Below are 13,754 nucleotides of genomic sequence, written 5' to 3'. Positions count from 1 at the left end.
AGTAGTGGTACTTAGAATGAAAAAGATAAATTTGATTTTATTTCTTGTTTATTTATATCGAACAAACTCTGCAATCTCAACAGAAACTGTTGAACTTAAGAACCCAAAGGAGTTAATTATGGGAAATAACAGTGCTACAGATAGTTATATAAATAATTCAACAAATCATAAGGTTGACATTGGGAAAGAAAGTCGTTTGAACAATGGTTCTATAAATATGAATACTCAAGACTCAATCTCATACCCTGAACATAAGCAAAGCACTGGTTCAGCTATTGCATCTATTGCTACAAGAAACCTTAGTGAAGATACCAACCAAACTTTAGGAAATCAAAATAGTAGAAATAAAATTCATGAAGTAATGAAAATTATAGATAATGGAGATCTGAAGAATACTAATTTTCCCAAGAAAACCTTTGAAGATTCTATTTCCAACAATGAACCTAGTGATACAGAGAATACAACTGATCAAAATATTGAAATATTTCACTCAGATGTTCTAGCTCAACTATATCAAATTGACAATAACTTAAAAAAGCTTCACAAAATGGCTAGAAATGATAAGAAATTGCTTATTCAAATACAGTCAATTGCATTTCTTGCAGATAAGATAAAGGAACAAATATCTAGAGATGTATCAGCTTTAAATGAAACAGTAAACTTAGAAGTACTGAATGGAAAAGAGTTGAATAAACTTCAAAGTATACATGAATATCAAGTAAAAGATCACTTAAATTTCATTAAACATGAAAATATAGTCACAGTTACAACAGGTACGGTTACTGGGACTAGCCAATCTTAAAATTTACACAAAAGCTTCTATAATATTTGAAATTCCTCATTAAAAACATTATTCTTAACCACTTTTGGAGTTGCAAAGCATAGTAATGTAGGATTTGGGGCTATTCCTCTTCCATAATTCTTATTCTTAATGTCTAATCGAGTAGCAACAATATATCTAACTAAAGTCTCAATAGGAGACCAAGGACAAGGTTTCCATGAGTCTTCGCAAAAATTTAGTTTATTTTCAATCACTTCACTAGATTTCTTGTTTATAGCTAATTGACGTGGTATATTACTATTGTATACATCTCTTAGAATAAGATAGAACATTGCTTGCATTATAGCCTTTAAACATCGTTTCCTTGTTTTAAGAAGAAAATTTTCATCTATAATATCAGTTGAAGCAAATAAAAAGCAACATTCATCAATCATCTTCTCAATACAACATAAATTGTAATTTGATCTATTGACTATATTTCGTTTATCAAACATTTCTCTCAAGTTAATATCACCTAGGTAGTTTTGTAAATATAAAAGTACAGAGAGACCTTGATCAGAAGTTTTGAAATCTCTATTTACATCTTCTGCAAATTCTTCTATTGCATTCTGGATATGGAGAATTATTGAAGCTGTCATTGGCTCATTCTTATCCAATATTTCAGGGTAAAAGTTCCCAATCAAGTCTAGAGCATTTTTGATATTACCACTTAAAATATAATTTCTTATACTAGAGCGGATCTTCAAAGACACTTCTAAATGTACATCTATTAGAAATCCAAAATCTTCACTTTTTATTTTATTTACCGAAATATTTGGTTTATGTTGTCTATTGCACAACTCTTCAGTCTTTCTACGTACAAGATAATTTTCTCTCGTCCCCTTACATATATGTTGCTCTTCATTACCACTTTTTCCAAGTTTCTCAGAAGAGATTGAATCAAGTATTTCCATCTGGAATTGAGAACTATCAGTATTTCCTTCATAGTACTCTTGTATAAGCGATAAATTTAACAATTCTGAGTAATATATGTTATTTGTTTGATTAATAGGTAGCTTCTCACTTTTTATATCCGACTTTTTTCCTGATAACTCATCTGTAATAGTAGCTTTGCTGGTTTCATCAAAAATCTTTAGTGTTTTTTGAAAACCCTCTACAAGTAAGTAACCTCTAATCAATTCTCTTAGTGTACCAGAATCAACTTTAACCTGAGAAATGATATTTAAGTCAATCATCAAATTCTTCATTATGTATTCCTTCAGGTGAAAAGCAAAATTCTTAGATCCAAAATTAGCATAAACTATATCTTGAGAGTGGTATAGGCTTATTGTTGGGTAGTAGTCCACACAATCTAAAACATCAGTTGCAATACCAATAAATCTTCCATTTAAAGTAAAAAAAACACTGTTAGCATTAAAGTCAACTCCACATCCAATAGTATCACCTTTACCAAAACTGGGACCAAAAGATTCATATCTATTTCCATTCACTATTTTCTTTCCATCTTCTCCTCTATACCCTATTGAGGCTTTATCAGCCCCTGGCTCTCTGTTAGTCCAATAGTATCTAGTTGCAATTCCGATTGTACATCTTGCCTGAATCTGAGACTCTATTATCAATACTTCAAAATAGTATACTTGGCAATTTGTTGGGATTGGTATATCTGATTGAACTGTGCCTACTTCTAAATGAGAACCTCTGCCCTTATGAGAAACAGTTAACCTATCCTTCTCAACCCCAATATATCTAGGCAAAAACTCCACGTTAATGTGCATAGGTTTCTTAGTATTATTCCAAGAAGTACCTAATAAGTTAGAATTGCCCTCCAAGTTGTAACAGGTGGTATCTTTATCTAGGAACTTTTCATTAGACCAATTTAAGGAGTTTATTTGGAGACACTCTTGACAGAAATTAAGTGACATTATACAGAATGATAATTTAAAAGAAAACTAATTACATTCTTGCGAAGTTATACTTCTCGGAAAACAGGCAAACAATTCTTGCCATTTGCGCCAATATAAAATATATTGTGTATCAGTAACACTTTCTGATATAGATAATAAGAGATTATATATCGAAGAGTTCTGTGCATATCAATATAAAATAAATATACAGCTAACTGCTGGGTATAATAGGAGTATCACGCATTTTACAAGATTTTACACGTAGAGGTGAAGGAGTTGCAGCAACTACACGCCGTCTACGGTGTACAGGGGTCAATGTACGATGCAAGGAAAAGGTAGAAGCTTGCAAATTACATAAAGAGGTATCTGGAGCCTTGAAGGATGGTCTAATTGGAGATGAAGAATTCAAGGAAGTAGATGCAGAATGTGGTGCAGATGATATATGAGCACTTCGATCCACAAAAGAAAAAGGAGATTGAAGCATGGCTGAGTTTGATGAAGGCTTCAGCGGTGATACAAAGCTAGAAGTAGCAACTGACTTAGGGTCATATAAATTAAGACTTTCTTTACGGTTTAATGAAAACTCTGATTGAAGAGATGATTTTGTTGTATCAATTAGTCTTTTAACCACTGTCATTTTATCTTTACTAGAAGAGGCATTATTAGGAATACTTTCGGCACTCATATTTCTTCTCAGTTTAACTACTATTGCAGTACAATTATCTGCTCTTATATTGTGAAATCTCCTCTTACGTTCAGCCTCTGCTGTAAGTTCAGCTGCAATATCCTGGAGATCTTTATCCTGTGCATTAACAATAATATCGGCAATTGTAAATCCATCTAGTATATCACTAATACCATCAGACATCAGTACAACATACATATCATTCGGAATCTCATTAGTTACTGTGGAAGTATCTACATTGTCATAACTTTCATCTTCAGTACTCCAATCAAGTGCTATATCTTCAGTTTGTAGTTGTTCATAATAGTTCCTACTATTCTTATATCCCCATCCCAATGCTATGACACTCTCCTCAACGAGAACTTCAGATAAACTTACCATTTTCTCATCTTCTTTTTTAAATTGCCTTTCCTTGTTATTTGTTGCTCTCAAAGATTCAACAGATTCTCTTTTGGGAGGATATTCACTAATATTTAGTACCTGATAATCCGGAATAGGTAGCAAAGCACAGCGAGAAAGATGCATGTGACCCAGAGATCTACTCATAGATATACTCAAACCCAAGTCTCTAGCTTGAGAATATGTTAAATAAGCTGGAATTAACCTCAGCATTCCATAATCTCCTAAGGCCACTTTACCAACTCCACTTTGATCTATCCTCTGCCTCTCACTCTTTCTATAAAGGCAGTGAGGATTAGACAAATAGTATATCCCATGATAATTTGAAATTTTTACTGAAGAATTATTCAAAGTAATTGGAGTCGGTAATTCAGGGAGAGATTTTGAAATTTCATCAGAAATGTGATCAACTTCAGCTTTCTTCTGATTATTTTGAATAGAATTTGGAATAATACATATAGCTGAAGAGTCCCCACAATTAGCTGTTACTAGATAAGATCCCATAATTCCCACAACTATACAAGTAGTACCAAAATCCTTCCCACTAGACACATTCGCTCCAATAATGCTCTTGTGAGCATAGGAAAAACCTTCATCAAGCACCTCAAGAATATATTCTAAGTTGTAAATCCTATTATCTAGAGATGAAGAATTCATCCGTTCATATAATGTTTGTGATATACAATAAGCAGCCATATGAGATGCTGTTTTTCCATAATGACCATGACCATCAAGAAGGCCAAAAAAGTAGGGAGATTTTGTATTTGAACATTGAAATTGTTTACCAATTGTATGTGTTATCCATCCAGGTGCAGAACGTTTTGGAGGTATTGGAGGTAGAGGGAAAATCGAAAATACAGGAGGGAACGAGCTAGTACCACTCATACTAGTAGAGTTTTGATCATTAGCATTTCCATTAATACCAGGATGAATAGGATCGCAGTCCCAAACACCCCAAGTAGTCAAATTAGTTGGTCTCGAATTCAATCCATTTATTGAATCTACAATATCACTACTATCATTAAGCTCGTTAGCCAAGACCTCATTATTTGTGAAAGAAGTGACAAACCAACCATCTTGATTCTCTTTACAACCTCCCTGTGAGCACGATACACCCCAGCTAATAAGCCAATTCATCAACTTAATGAGACTTAAGGGCCAAAATTAGACCTTAACATAAAATATTTCATCTTTATTAAGCTTAAGCTGAGTAAACTTTATCTTCTCATTACTTCCCTATCAGGTCTTAAAGGGCAGGAGCTTAGAGTTTCAAGTCTTTAGAGCGCCTCTTCAGTCTATTTGCCACGTGGTCGCGATATCGGGGACAAGACGCGCCTCTCTAACAGGTAACTCCGTGGGGATTAAGTTGCAAATTCTCTGAAACTTACTAAAATTATTAATAGGAAACAAAACCTAAAGAATTGATGACTGAAGGGCAGGTTGTATCGAAGTATCTGTCATTTAATGAGTCTATAGAACCAAATTTGGTTCTTCCTAAGATCTGCAGTAATGTAGAAATCTCACCTGAAATGATGACCAAGCCATTGCCCTTGTCTCACGAATGGGTTGTATGGGAACAACTTAATCAAGAAACAAGGAAAGATGCAGATTACTCTAATGCAACAAAACCTGTTGCAAGATTTTCATCAGTCCAGCAATTTTGGTGGCTTTGGCATCACATTCCTCAGCCCTCAGAATTACTCAAAGGGAAAAGGATGATTAGAGAGTCTGCTGATGGTACTCGGAGTGTTGTTGATGCTGTTATACTATTTAAGGATGGAATACAGCCTATGTGGGAAGACCCTATGAACGCTAATGGTGGTCACATGTTCTTTAGAGCCTGGCAAACTTCCGTTAACCCAGGGGAACTAGATACTATGTGGAATAATCTAGTCCTTGCACTTATAGGTGGTAGCTTAGTACATGGATCGATAGTTAATGGAATAAGATTAGTAGATAAATTAGGAGGAACAAAGGGAAATATTCGAATTGAAATATGGTTTAATGACTTTTCAAATCAATCCGCTCGCCAAGGACTTATACAAGAAGTCGAGACATTAATGAGTAGTTTGTTAGATGGATCCTCATGTACTTCACCTCACTTTGATGTGAAATCTCATTCAAAGGTGAAAATCGAGGCTAGTTAGTAGATAAAGGTACTAGAAGTTATTAGTCTCATTAACTATATGTATAAAACGTTATATAGAAATTTTACTTCAACTTATTCTAATATGCAACTTAATTTGGTCATGAGGCTGAGTATCTACTTATATTCAACTTCCAGATTATAAAAGATTAGAAATACTCATACCTAACAACCAGAATTCTTATCAATTCACTAACCATATAATGTAAGGGTTATCTAACTAAAATATTAGACTAGTTGCTTTCAGAGGAAGTAGACGATCTCCTTGAACGTATTCGTTTCTGTTTATCAATCCATAGCTTACCCAGAAGAGGCTTATCAGGGACTTGATTACTAGCCATAGCTTTCACTATCTTTTCTTCTTCCTTCTTTTCCTCCAAAAGTTTCTTTGTAATAAATAATAAAAGGTTTAAGTCATCTAATCTCATTCCTCTTAACAAACTTGAAAGTACACGTTGCTTTAAAAGTTGAGATTTTGTATTAAGCAAAAATTTTCGCAAAGTCCTTGTTGCTTTAAAAGATGACTTTAAACTTGGGGATCTTTTTCTAGAGTGGAAACCTTTAGATGAAATATTCTCTTTTATAGCTTCAATAACGATACCATCTGTATTAAATCTAGATACTGGTTTTCTTATGGGAAGTGGTGAATTATCAATAATTAATGAAGACTCCTTTATAGGATTAGTTATATTGATATTCTTATATTCTTCACTAACATCTAATTCTACAGTAGGATTAGAAGGAATTTCATTGCTGGAAATTACTGAGTCTTCTTTTTCCTTATTACCCATCACTGTAGTAAACTCAGTATTATCTATCGCAGATAATTCCCTTATATTTGGATTATTTTCACTAACCAAACTCTCATTCTCATCAGTAAGAAATTCCGAATTGTTATCCAATCCAATTAAATTTATTTTATTATTAGCTGAATATTGAGTAATTCCCTGCTGCTGATTTTTTGAGTTCTCAATATTATCTACTTTTTGAATATCTTCCAAACTCTGAATATCTTCTATTTTCTGAACATTTTCATTCTGTATATTGTTTTCAGGTAGTTGCGTATCTTTCATTTTTTCTAATTCAATGTTCTCTAAATTCCCCACATCATCTTCTTGTGGTTTCTCAGGCTTTTTCAACTCTGGTATTTCTGAATTATCATTTAACATGTTCTCAAAAGTAAATGAGTTATCAGGAATATTTAATTCATAATTTTCTGTCTTTAAGTCCAATCTTCTAATAAATTCAGAGTCTTTATTATCATCTTTTACTTTATCAACCATTTCCTGTATAACTACCTGTTTATCCATATCCTTTTTTTCACTTTCAGGAGAATTTGCTTCTTCTAAGCCATCCTCAAAGTTTATAGGTTTTAATTTATCTTTCAATGAATAATTGGGCCCCTCCTGACCTTCAATTAACTTAGGATCTTGTTTATATATTTTAATAAGTTCATCAGTCAATTCTTTGTGTTGTCCTGTAGTTAAATCAAAATCAATACTCTGCATAACACCATGAGTCTCCGATTCACCAACATCACATAAAATAGAGGTATCTTGATTATCTGGAGACTCTGGTTTCACTATTTCTGATTCAGGTGGCAAACCATCTTCTTTAAAGTTGAAATCTTTAATAGCCTTTATGTTACCACTATCTGATAAATCAGAATTATCGAAATACTGTGGTATGATATTACTTTGCAATATATAATTTGAATTATTTGAAGAAACCCCATTAATATCTGATTTATTGGTTGTCATATTAAATAGTCCAGAAGGTAGTTTGCTCACTATCCCATTAGATTGTTCAACTAAAGCTACAATAACAAGACAAATCTTAATAACTTTGGATTTAAATCTAAATTCCATCAGTTCTATAATACCCATTGCTGCTATTTAATCTAAATATGAAGGAATACTAGTGCTCTTCTTCCCCAAGAGTCAATTCACAAAGTTAAGATCTAATAAATCTCTGTAGGCGGGTTGATGTGAATATTACACCCTAAAGTCTTTGGTAGTTAAATTAATTAATTGCTACAAAAGTAGAGACTACATTATATACTGAGTAAATTACTAGTTACTTTGTAAGGTATGATTATAGTTTATAGTCTAAATTATTTTATATGCATTTTAAATATGTCCAAATCTATGTTACATTTTAATTAGTTGGGTAATCACAAGACACAAAGCTGTGTCGCTTGATTTTATTACAATAGTAACATCTGATAGCTAAATTAACTATCCATTCATATTCTATAGACTGGTTATTTTGATCTTCCAATTGATCCAGGTTATTGAACTTGTAATCTTCTTTGTAACTGTGTTGAGAGTTAAGATTTTTTCTTTTTTTCCTTTCTTCATGTTTAACATCGCAAGATATACCAGGTATCAAGTGACTATTACATTTTAAACACCACCAATGACGGGATTTTGATGAAATACGAGCAACTTTCTTACGTGATATTTCACGAGCATTTCTAAAGCACTGCCTTGCAAGTTCTGGAGATATAATCGAGTATATTTGACCAATATACAATAAATAGTTTAGTCTATGATATACTGGTGATTGGGATTTAATTACTTCATATATCTCATGACTCATAGTTTTATTTCGTTAAATTATATAGTTTGTGTACAGCCTCTATCTAAGAGATGATATATTTACAAAATATTATACTAAGTAAATATATATAAATAACAATATAGGAAAATTCTTCTACTAGGTATAGGAATTATATCGTATTCAACCCCTTAGTTTCAAAGTTAAAGCAGTGAATTATAATTTGAATGATACTCAGTACCATCAGATCACAAATACAAGACACTAACTACCATTGAACCCGCCACAGAGATAAAGATGGAATCCGCGAGGTTTATTTTGGGCTAATTGTTACAAAGAGCCAAGGTAAACTTTTATATTTTCTGCAAGTAAACAATTATACTAAAGGCTATATGTATATACATATATATATATATATATATAGCACTTAAATCTATGATGATAGTGGTGCGTAGTTGCATTACTAGATGCAAGCAGCATTTATCACTAATAGCCCAGAAGGCAATGTATAGTGAGGCTGTACATGATCACTTCCGTAATCCTAGAAATGTTGGCACCCTTCCAACTGATAAGAAGAATGTGGGAACTGCAGTCGTAGGTAAAGCAGCCTGCGGTGATGTTGTAAAACTGCAAGTTTCCATTGAAGATGGAATAATTCGTGATGCTAAATTCAAGACATTTGGATGTGGATCGGCAATTGCAAGTTCATCTTATGTTACAGAATTAATTAAAGGTAAAACTCCGGAGGATGCATTGAAAATTAAGAATACTGATATAGCTAATTACTTAAATTTACCTCCAGTCAAGCTACACTGTTCCTTATTAGCTGAAGATGCTGTTCATCTTGCTATCAAGGATTATCAAAGTAAACAGAGTACTTCTGATGATAAATCAAGTTCATCTGTGAATATATCATATTCAGATGATAATAAAGTTAATCCAAATACTAAGTGATTTGTATATTTGGTAGACTACTACCTACAAATTTGCTTTATTGGTATTAATTGCACTTATTAATATAAATCAAGATCATTTCTTTGTAAGTAATAAAAAATAAAAACTACGAACTATACAGAACTTTTAACTCCATTATAACAAAGAACAAATATTTATTAGTTTATTAACTATACTAGGCTATTAATAATGGAATATATTTGCTAGTACCTTTATAATTTACTCTATTCTATATCTTGAGATTCTTTGATCTCATTGTTTTTGTAAGATATATTCTCGATATCTTCATTTAAAAATGAAGAGATATCATTTGTATCAGATAAAAGCTCCTTTAAACGACGTCTTTGATGTTTAAGCAAAGGTGACATTCTTGGTGGTATAACCCCACTTCCTATTGACTCTCTAGCAGATGACAAATAACTTTCTCTATGAGGAGTAGTAATATAACTCAAAGGTGATTTGGATGTTTCATTAAAATTAGTTTCAGTATTAATTGGAAATGTACTGCAGCAGTCTATGTATACATCAGAGAATCCTCCAATAGATGAATCTCTTCTATTAATAAATGGTGATAAATTATTATCACTAGGAGTTAAGGAGTATAATTCTGATTCTTCTATTTCACAATTTTGACTTAATTTTTTAAAAGTATTGCTTGGATCTACAATAAGTAAATCAGGAGACTTATTATCAGAATCTAAATATTGTTCATTAAAATTATTAAAATTTTGTTTATTATTTTCTCTTCGCTCAATTATATTAGATTTTAACCCTTGATGTTGATCTCCTGAAGGTAAATCAGAGTTGTTAGGACAACTAAATCTCCTTTTCCCATTATTCAGTCTTCTTGTAAGTAAATGTTCCATCCTTTTAACCTCACGTAGCCTTGCCTCAAGCTCTTCCTGTTTAGATAATAACTTCTCTTCTTTACTTTTTATTATTTCATTTTGTTTCAGTTTCTGGAGTCTTAGACTTTCCTTTGTATGTTCGATAGCCCTTCTTTCCCAATCCAATTCCATATATCTAAACTCCATTTCTACAGAATCTGAATTATTAGGACTTTTATATGTTTCTGTTACAATAAATTCATCTCCTAAATTAAACATGGGATACCCACACCTACATCTTCCACATGAAATTCCAAACTTCTCTTCCTTATATTCTTTTAAAAGTTTCATAGTCTCATTTTCTTTATTTACCAAATTTCTTATAAATATCTTAATCAACTCAATTCTAGATGTAACATCACTAACCTCTTCATTAATAGAATTAGTTATATTAAATTCTTCACATATCTTTTCTAGTCCTTCAACAAGCTGTTTTTCTTTATTTTTTAACGTCTTCATAGCATTGTTAAAGATAGTTTCTGCCTTACTATTCACAATGCGCAAATACTCATTACTTCTTTTCTCTTGTTCTAAAGCTCTTCTAAATTCCAACAAGTCAGATTCTCTTTGTTTAAGCCCATATTCATACTCTTGCAATTCTAAGTAACGTTCTTGGATTGCATGCTCCTTATCTCTAAGTGAAATACGTAGCCTTTCAATGCCAACTTCGATAGCTTTTTCAAGTTTTTTATTGCGAGAACTCATTATTAGCTACTGAAGTAATAGTATGACTGATCTTAATTTCACTTCTTGAGTTCAAGTAATTTTGCCACACTCAGTATAAATAACCTCAAATAGGCATCTTAAAGTTAAGTTCCACTAGATTATAAGTCTTAGTTAGTAACTATTATTTAAGACAAAAAATCGATCAATGATATTTGTACCAACTGAATTAAGGTAAATAGAAAATGTAAACTTTTATTAAACGCACATCTAAGGCACAAAAAAACGTATTAGTCCCTCACGCTCCCGCCACCAGTGCCTCCAATAAACTGACTATAACTTCTCTGGCAAGATTCCTTAAATTTGATAGATCTTACAGGCTTTTTAAGTATGAGACCAACTCCAGTAAATCATAAGTGGAGCTTTTCACAAAGTATACGCAACAATGACAGAAATAGAGGGTGCCAAACTAATCTGGTTGGATGTTATGAAGATATTCAAAATTCAAATAGTTTACTAGAAATTCGTTCAACTTTAAACCTTACTGATATTAACAATAAAGCATGGAGTACTGCATTAATTCCCTTGAAAACTATGGGGATGACCTTTTTTATGATGTATATGAGTGGGAATAATGCAGGTATTTTTGGCATATTAATAATTGGTTATGCATTAATTAATTCAATTAAAATCTTATTCTCAGTACAGCAGCATTTCCTACCATTGCAAAATATTACTAATAAATCATTTTTGTTTCAACGTATCCTTTATATTTTGTACTCACTTGGTGGTATTCTCTTTATTTTATATAGGCTAATAAATATGGGTCTTATTCCTGTAAATAGGGGTGATTTTATCAACAATCTTCCTAGCCATGATTTTCCATTCAGAATAGGACTTTAAGATATAATTATATGAATCAATATATTATTTATTAGAAAGTTGTCTTTGAAATATTCTAGATTAGAAAGCCATATTTTCAAGATTAATGAAACAACTCAATAATTACTTTATGGAATTATTATATAGATAGTACTACATAATTACAGCTTAGGAAACCACCTTAAAATGAATTTTCATCTCTTTTTTCTTTACTTTAGTAATTTAAATAATAAATAGATTTTCTTTAGTTGATTAATTTTATTAGAAAAAAGGATTACCTATATTTGGTAATCATTTCTGTATAATACTTCAAGTAAATTTAGAACTATGAAATTAATTTCTAAGTTTTTCTACTTTTTTCTCTAAATATTTAACTAACAGTTATATTCAAGAATATACAATCACTACTGATACTAAATTATTTCCTTTATATTTTATAATTCAAAGAATTATTAAGGAATAATATACTTTCTTATTAACTATACAAAAACTAATAATCTATTGAAAGGTATAATTACTAAGAATTCATAAATTAAAGATCTCATAGATATGTCATTCGAGTTACAAGCTTGGTAATTAACAGGTAAATTTTGGTAAATTAAGTAATAAACCTAGGACTAGCATCTTATATTTGTTATGAATTCAGGCAACTATTTTAAATATAGATATTATAGTGCTTGCTAAAATTAAATAGTAGCCCTAAAATCTAAATACAGAACGGATAGTCTTAAGTATAAATCACTATATCTATGTTTGTTATAGGCCAATAAGTTAAGTTTAAAAGATGCTAAGAATATCAAGGAGATAGATACAAAATCAAATATAATATTTATAAAATGAGAGCTTATCTTAAAATTATTACGTTGTTAAACACCCCGCCTAATAGAAATTAGAGAATAGAATATTTTCCGAGATATAGACTTTACAACCTACAGGTAACAGAGTATACGTCGGGTGAAGCTGACAGTTTGTTTTAGTCTACTAGTACTTATTTCGATATGGGAAAGTACACGGTGACTGTGACTTGGTCTCTCTAACTTTTTTATATACCTATGAAGTGATTATCTTTAATTATTTTAAGTAGTCAAATTAACTAGGTGTTGGTGAGGTGTTGTGTTGTTATGGTCTCCATAGGGTTTTCTTAAGATTTTCATATTTAAGTGTGCGACTCTTATTTCCTATTAGTTTTTAACATAGGGGAGGGGTTATACCTCTCTTCTGACCCTTTATATTCCTTTAAATGTCGTCTAGTTTGAGGAGTTGCGACTTATTTCTTTGGGTATTAACTCCTATTCGTTTCGTTTGCAGGAATGTAAAGGGCAGGGGGAAGGTTGGTTTTTCTTAATATTCCCTCCTTTACAGTTAATTTTCTTAGGTCAGCGGAGCGTACAATGTCTCGATGTCTCGCTACTATTGGTGTTCAGTGTTTTAGAGTAGCGGAACATATATCTAGATGTAGCTTGGTTGCCATTCTGAGGCTCTTCTGGCTCCTTATTCTCTCGAGTCCAGAGTTGTGTTTCCTCCCTCGGGGTTCTCCACCTCGGGGAAGGGAAACCACCCAATGATATTTCCTCTTCCCCTCCATCGGTTTTCAAGATTTTTTAGTTCACTTCAAGGATTTCCTGATGAACTTTTATCTTCTTGTTCCCTTTGGAGTCTTTGGATGAGAGGGTTGATTTCCGAAGTCAAAAGGAACATTATACCTTACATATGCAATTATATGCGATTGAGTCACTACTAACCCTCCGGACTCTGTAATGCACCTTTAGTTCCCCTGACGAGCCTTTTTCTTAGAGGAACCCTTATGAGCGAGGCCTCTCGTTGAGGGGGCGGGTATCGGTGAGGTCAGTTTGACTTTCTTGCTGTACGATAGTAACCTGGTTGATCCTGCCAG

The 13,754-nt window shown here is 32.2% G+C and overlaps 9 protein-coding genes across 9 annotated transcripts; 4 read left to right on the top strand and 5 right to left on the bottom strand.

Moving 5' to 3' along the window:
* Positions 1 to 16: 16 nt before the first annotated feature.
* Positions 17 to 802, top strand: cand_023970 (uncharacterized protein; the record flags this gene model as incomplete). Its single annotated transcript, XM_067212627.1, has 1 exon — positions 17 to 802. The coding sequence occupies one exon, from the start codon at positions 17 to 19 to the stop codon at positions 800 to 802; it is 786 nt and encodes a 261-aa protein (XP_067068668.1).
* A 17-nt stretch (positions 803 to 819) lies between these two features.
* On the bottom strand, positions 820 to 2,703 carry cand_023960 (SPRY domain-containing protein; the record flags this gene model as incomplete). Its single annotated transcript, XM_067212626.1, has 1 exon — positions 820 to 2,703. One exon carries the CDS (start codon positions 2,701 to 2,703, stop codon positions 820 to 822), a length of 1,884 nt encoding a protein of 627 aa, XP_067068667.1.
* A 193-nt stretch (positions 2,704 to 2,896) lies between these two features.
* Positions 2,897 to 4,906, bottom strand: cand_023950 (uncharacterized protein; the record flags this gene model as incomplete). Its single annotated transcript, XM_067212625.1, has 1 exon — positions 2,897 to 4,906. One exon carries the CDS (start codon positions 4,904 to 4,906, stop codon positions 2,897 to 2,899), a length of 2,010 nt encoding a protein of 669 aa, XP_067068666.1.
* A 287-nt stretch (positions 4,907 to 5,193) lies between these two features.
* cand_023940 (translation initiation factor 4E) lies at positions 5,194 to 5,916 on the top strand (the record flags this gene model as incomplete). The annotated part of the gene is made up of 1 exon (XM_067212624.1): positions 5,194 to 5,916. One exon carries the CDS (start codon positions 5,194 to 5,196, stop codon positions 5,914 to 5,916), a length of 723 nt encoding a protein of 240 aa, XP_067068665.1.
* Positions 5,917 to 6,148: 232 nt separating this feature from the next.
* On the bottom strand, positions 6,149 to 7,801 carry cand_023930 (uncharacterized protein; the record flags this gene model as incomplete). The annotated part of the gene is made up of 1 exon (XM_067212623.1): positions 6,149 to 7,801. The coding sequence occupies one exon, from the start codon at positions 7,799 to 7,801 to the stop codon at positions 6,149 to 6,151; it is 1,653 nt and encodes a 550-aa protein (XP_067068664.1).
* A 271-nt stretch (positions 7,802 to 8,072) lies between these two features.
* cand_023920 (RNAse P RPR2 RPP21 subunit domain-containing protein) lies at positions 8,073 to 8,516 on the bottom strand (the record flags this gene model as incomplete). The annotated part of the gene is made up of 1 exon (XM_067212622.1): positions 8,073 to 8,516. One exon carries the CDS (start codon positions 8,514 to 8,516, stop codon positions 8,073 to 8,075), a length of 444 nt encoding a protein of 147 aa, XP_067068663.1.
* Positions 8,517 to 8,909: 393 nt separating this feature from the next.
* Positions 8,910 to 9,428, top strand: cand_023910 (cluster assembly scaffold domain-containing protein; the record flags this gene model as incomplete). The annotated part of the gene is made up of 1 exon (XM_067212621.1): positions 8,910 to 9,428. The coding sequence occupies one exon, from the start codon at positions 8,910 to 8,912 to the stop codon at positions 9,426 to 9,428; it is 519 nt and encodes a 172-aa protein (XP_067068662.1).
* A 224-nt stretch (positions 9,429 to 9,652) lies between these two features.
* On the bottom strand, positions 9,653 to 11,020 carry cand_023900 (uncharacterized protein; the record flags this gene model as incomplete). Its single annotated transcript, XM_067212620.1, has 1 exon — positions 9,653 to 11,020. One exon carries the CDS (start codon positions 11,018 to 11,020, stop codon positions 9,653 to 9,655), a length of 1,368 nt encoding a protein of 455 aa, XP_067068661.1.
* Positions 11,021 to 11,368: 348 nt separating this feature from the next.
* Positions 11,369 to 11,881, top strand: cand_023890 (uncharacterized protein; the record flags this gene model as incomplete). Its single annotated transcript, XM_067212619.1, has 1 exon — positions 11,369 to 11,881. One exon carries the CDS (start codon positions 11,369 to 11,371, stop codon positions 11,879 to 11,881), a length of 513 nt encoding a protein of 170 aa, XP_067068660.1.
* Between the last annotated feature and the right edge of the window lie 1,873 nt (positions 11,882 to 13,754).

Source organism: Cryptosporidium andersoni (genome assembly GCF_001865355.1).
Source record: "Cryptosporidium andersoni isolate 30847 chromosome Unknown contig_20, whole genome shotgun sequence".
Classification (NCBI taxonomy): domain Eukaryota; phylum Apicomplexa; class Conoidasida; order Eucoccidiorida; family Cryptosporidiidae; genus Cryptosporidium; species Cryptosporidium andersoni.
The sequence above is the reverse complement of the archived record's forward strand: the minus strand, read 5'-3'. Positions and strand labels throughout refer to the sequence as shown.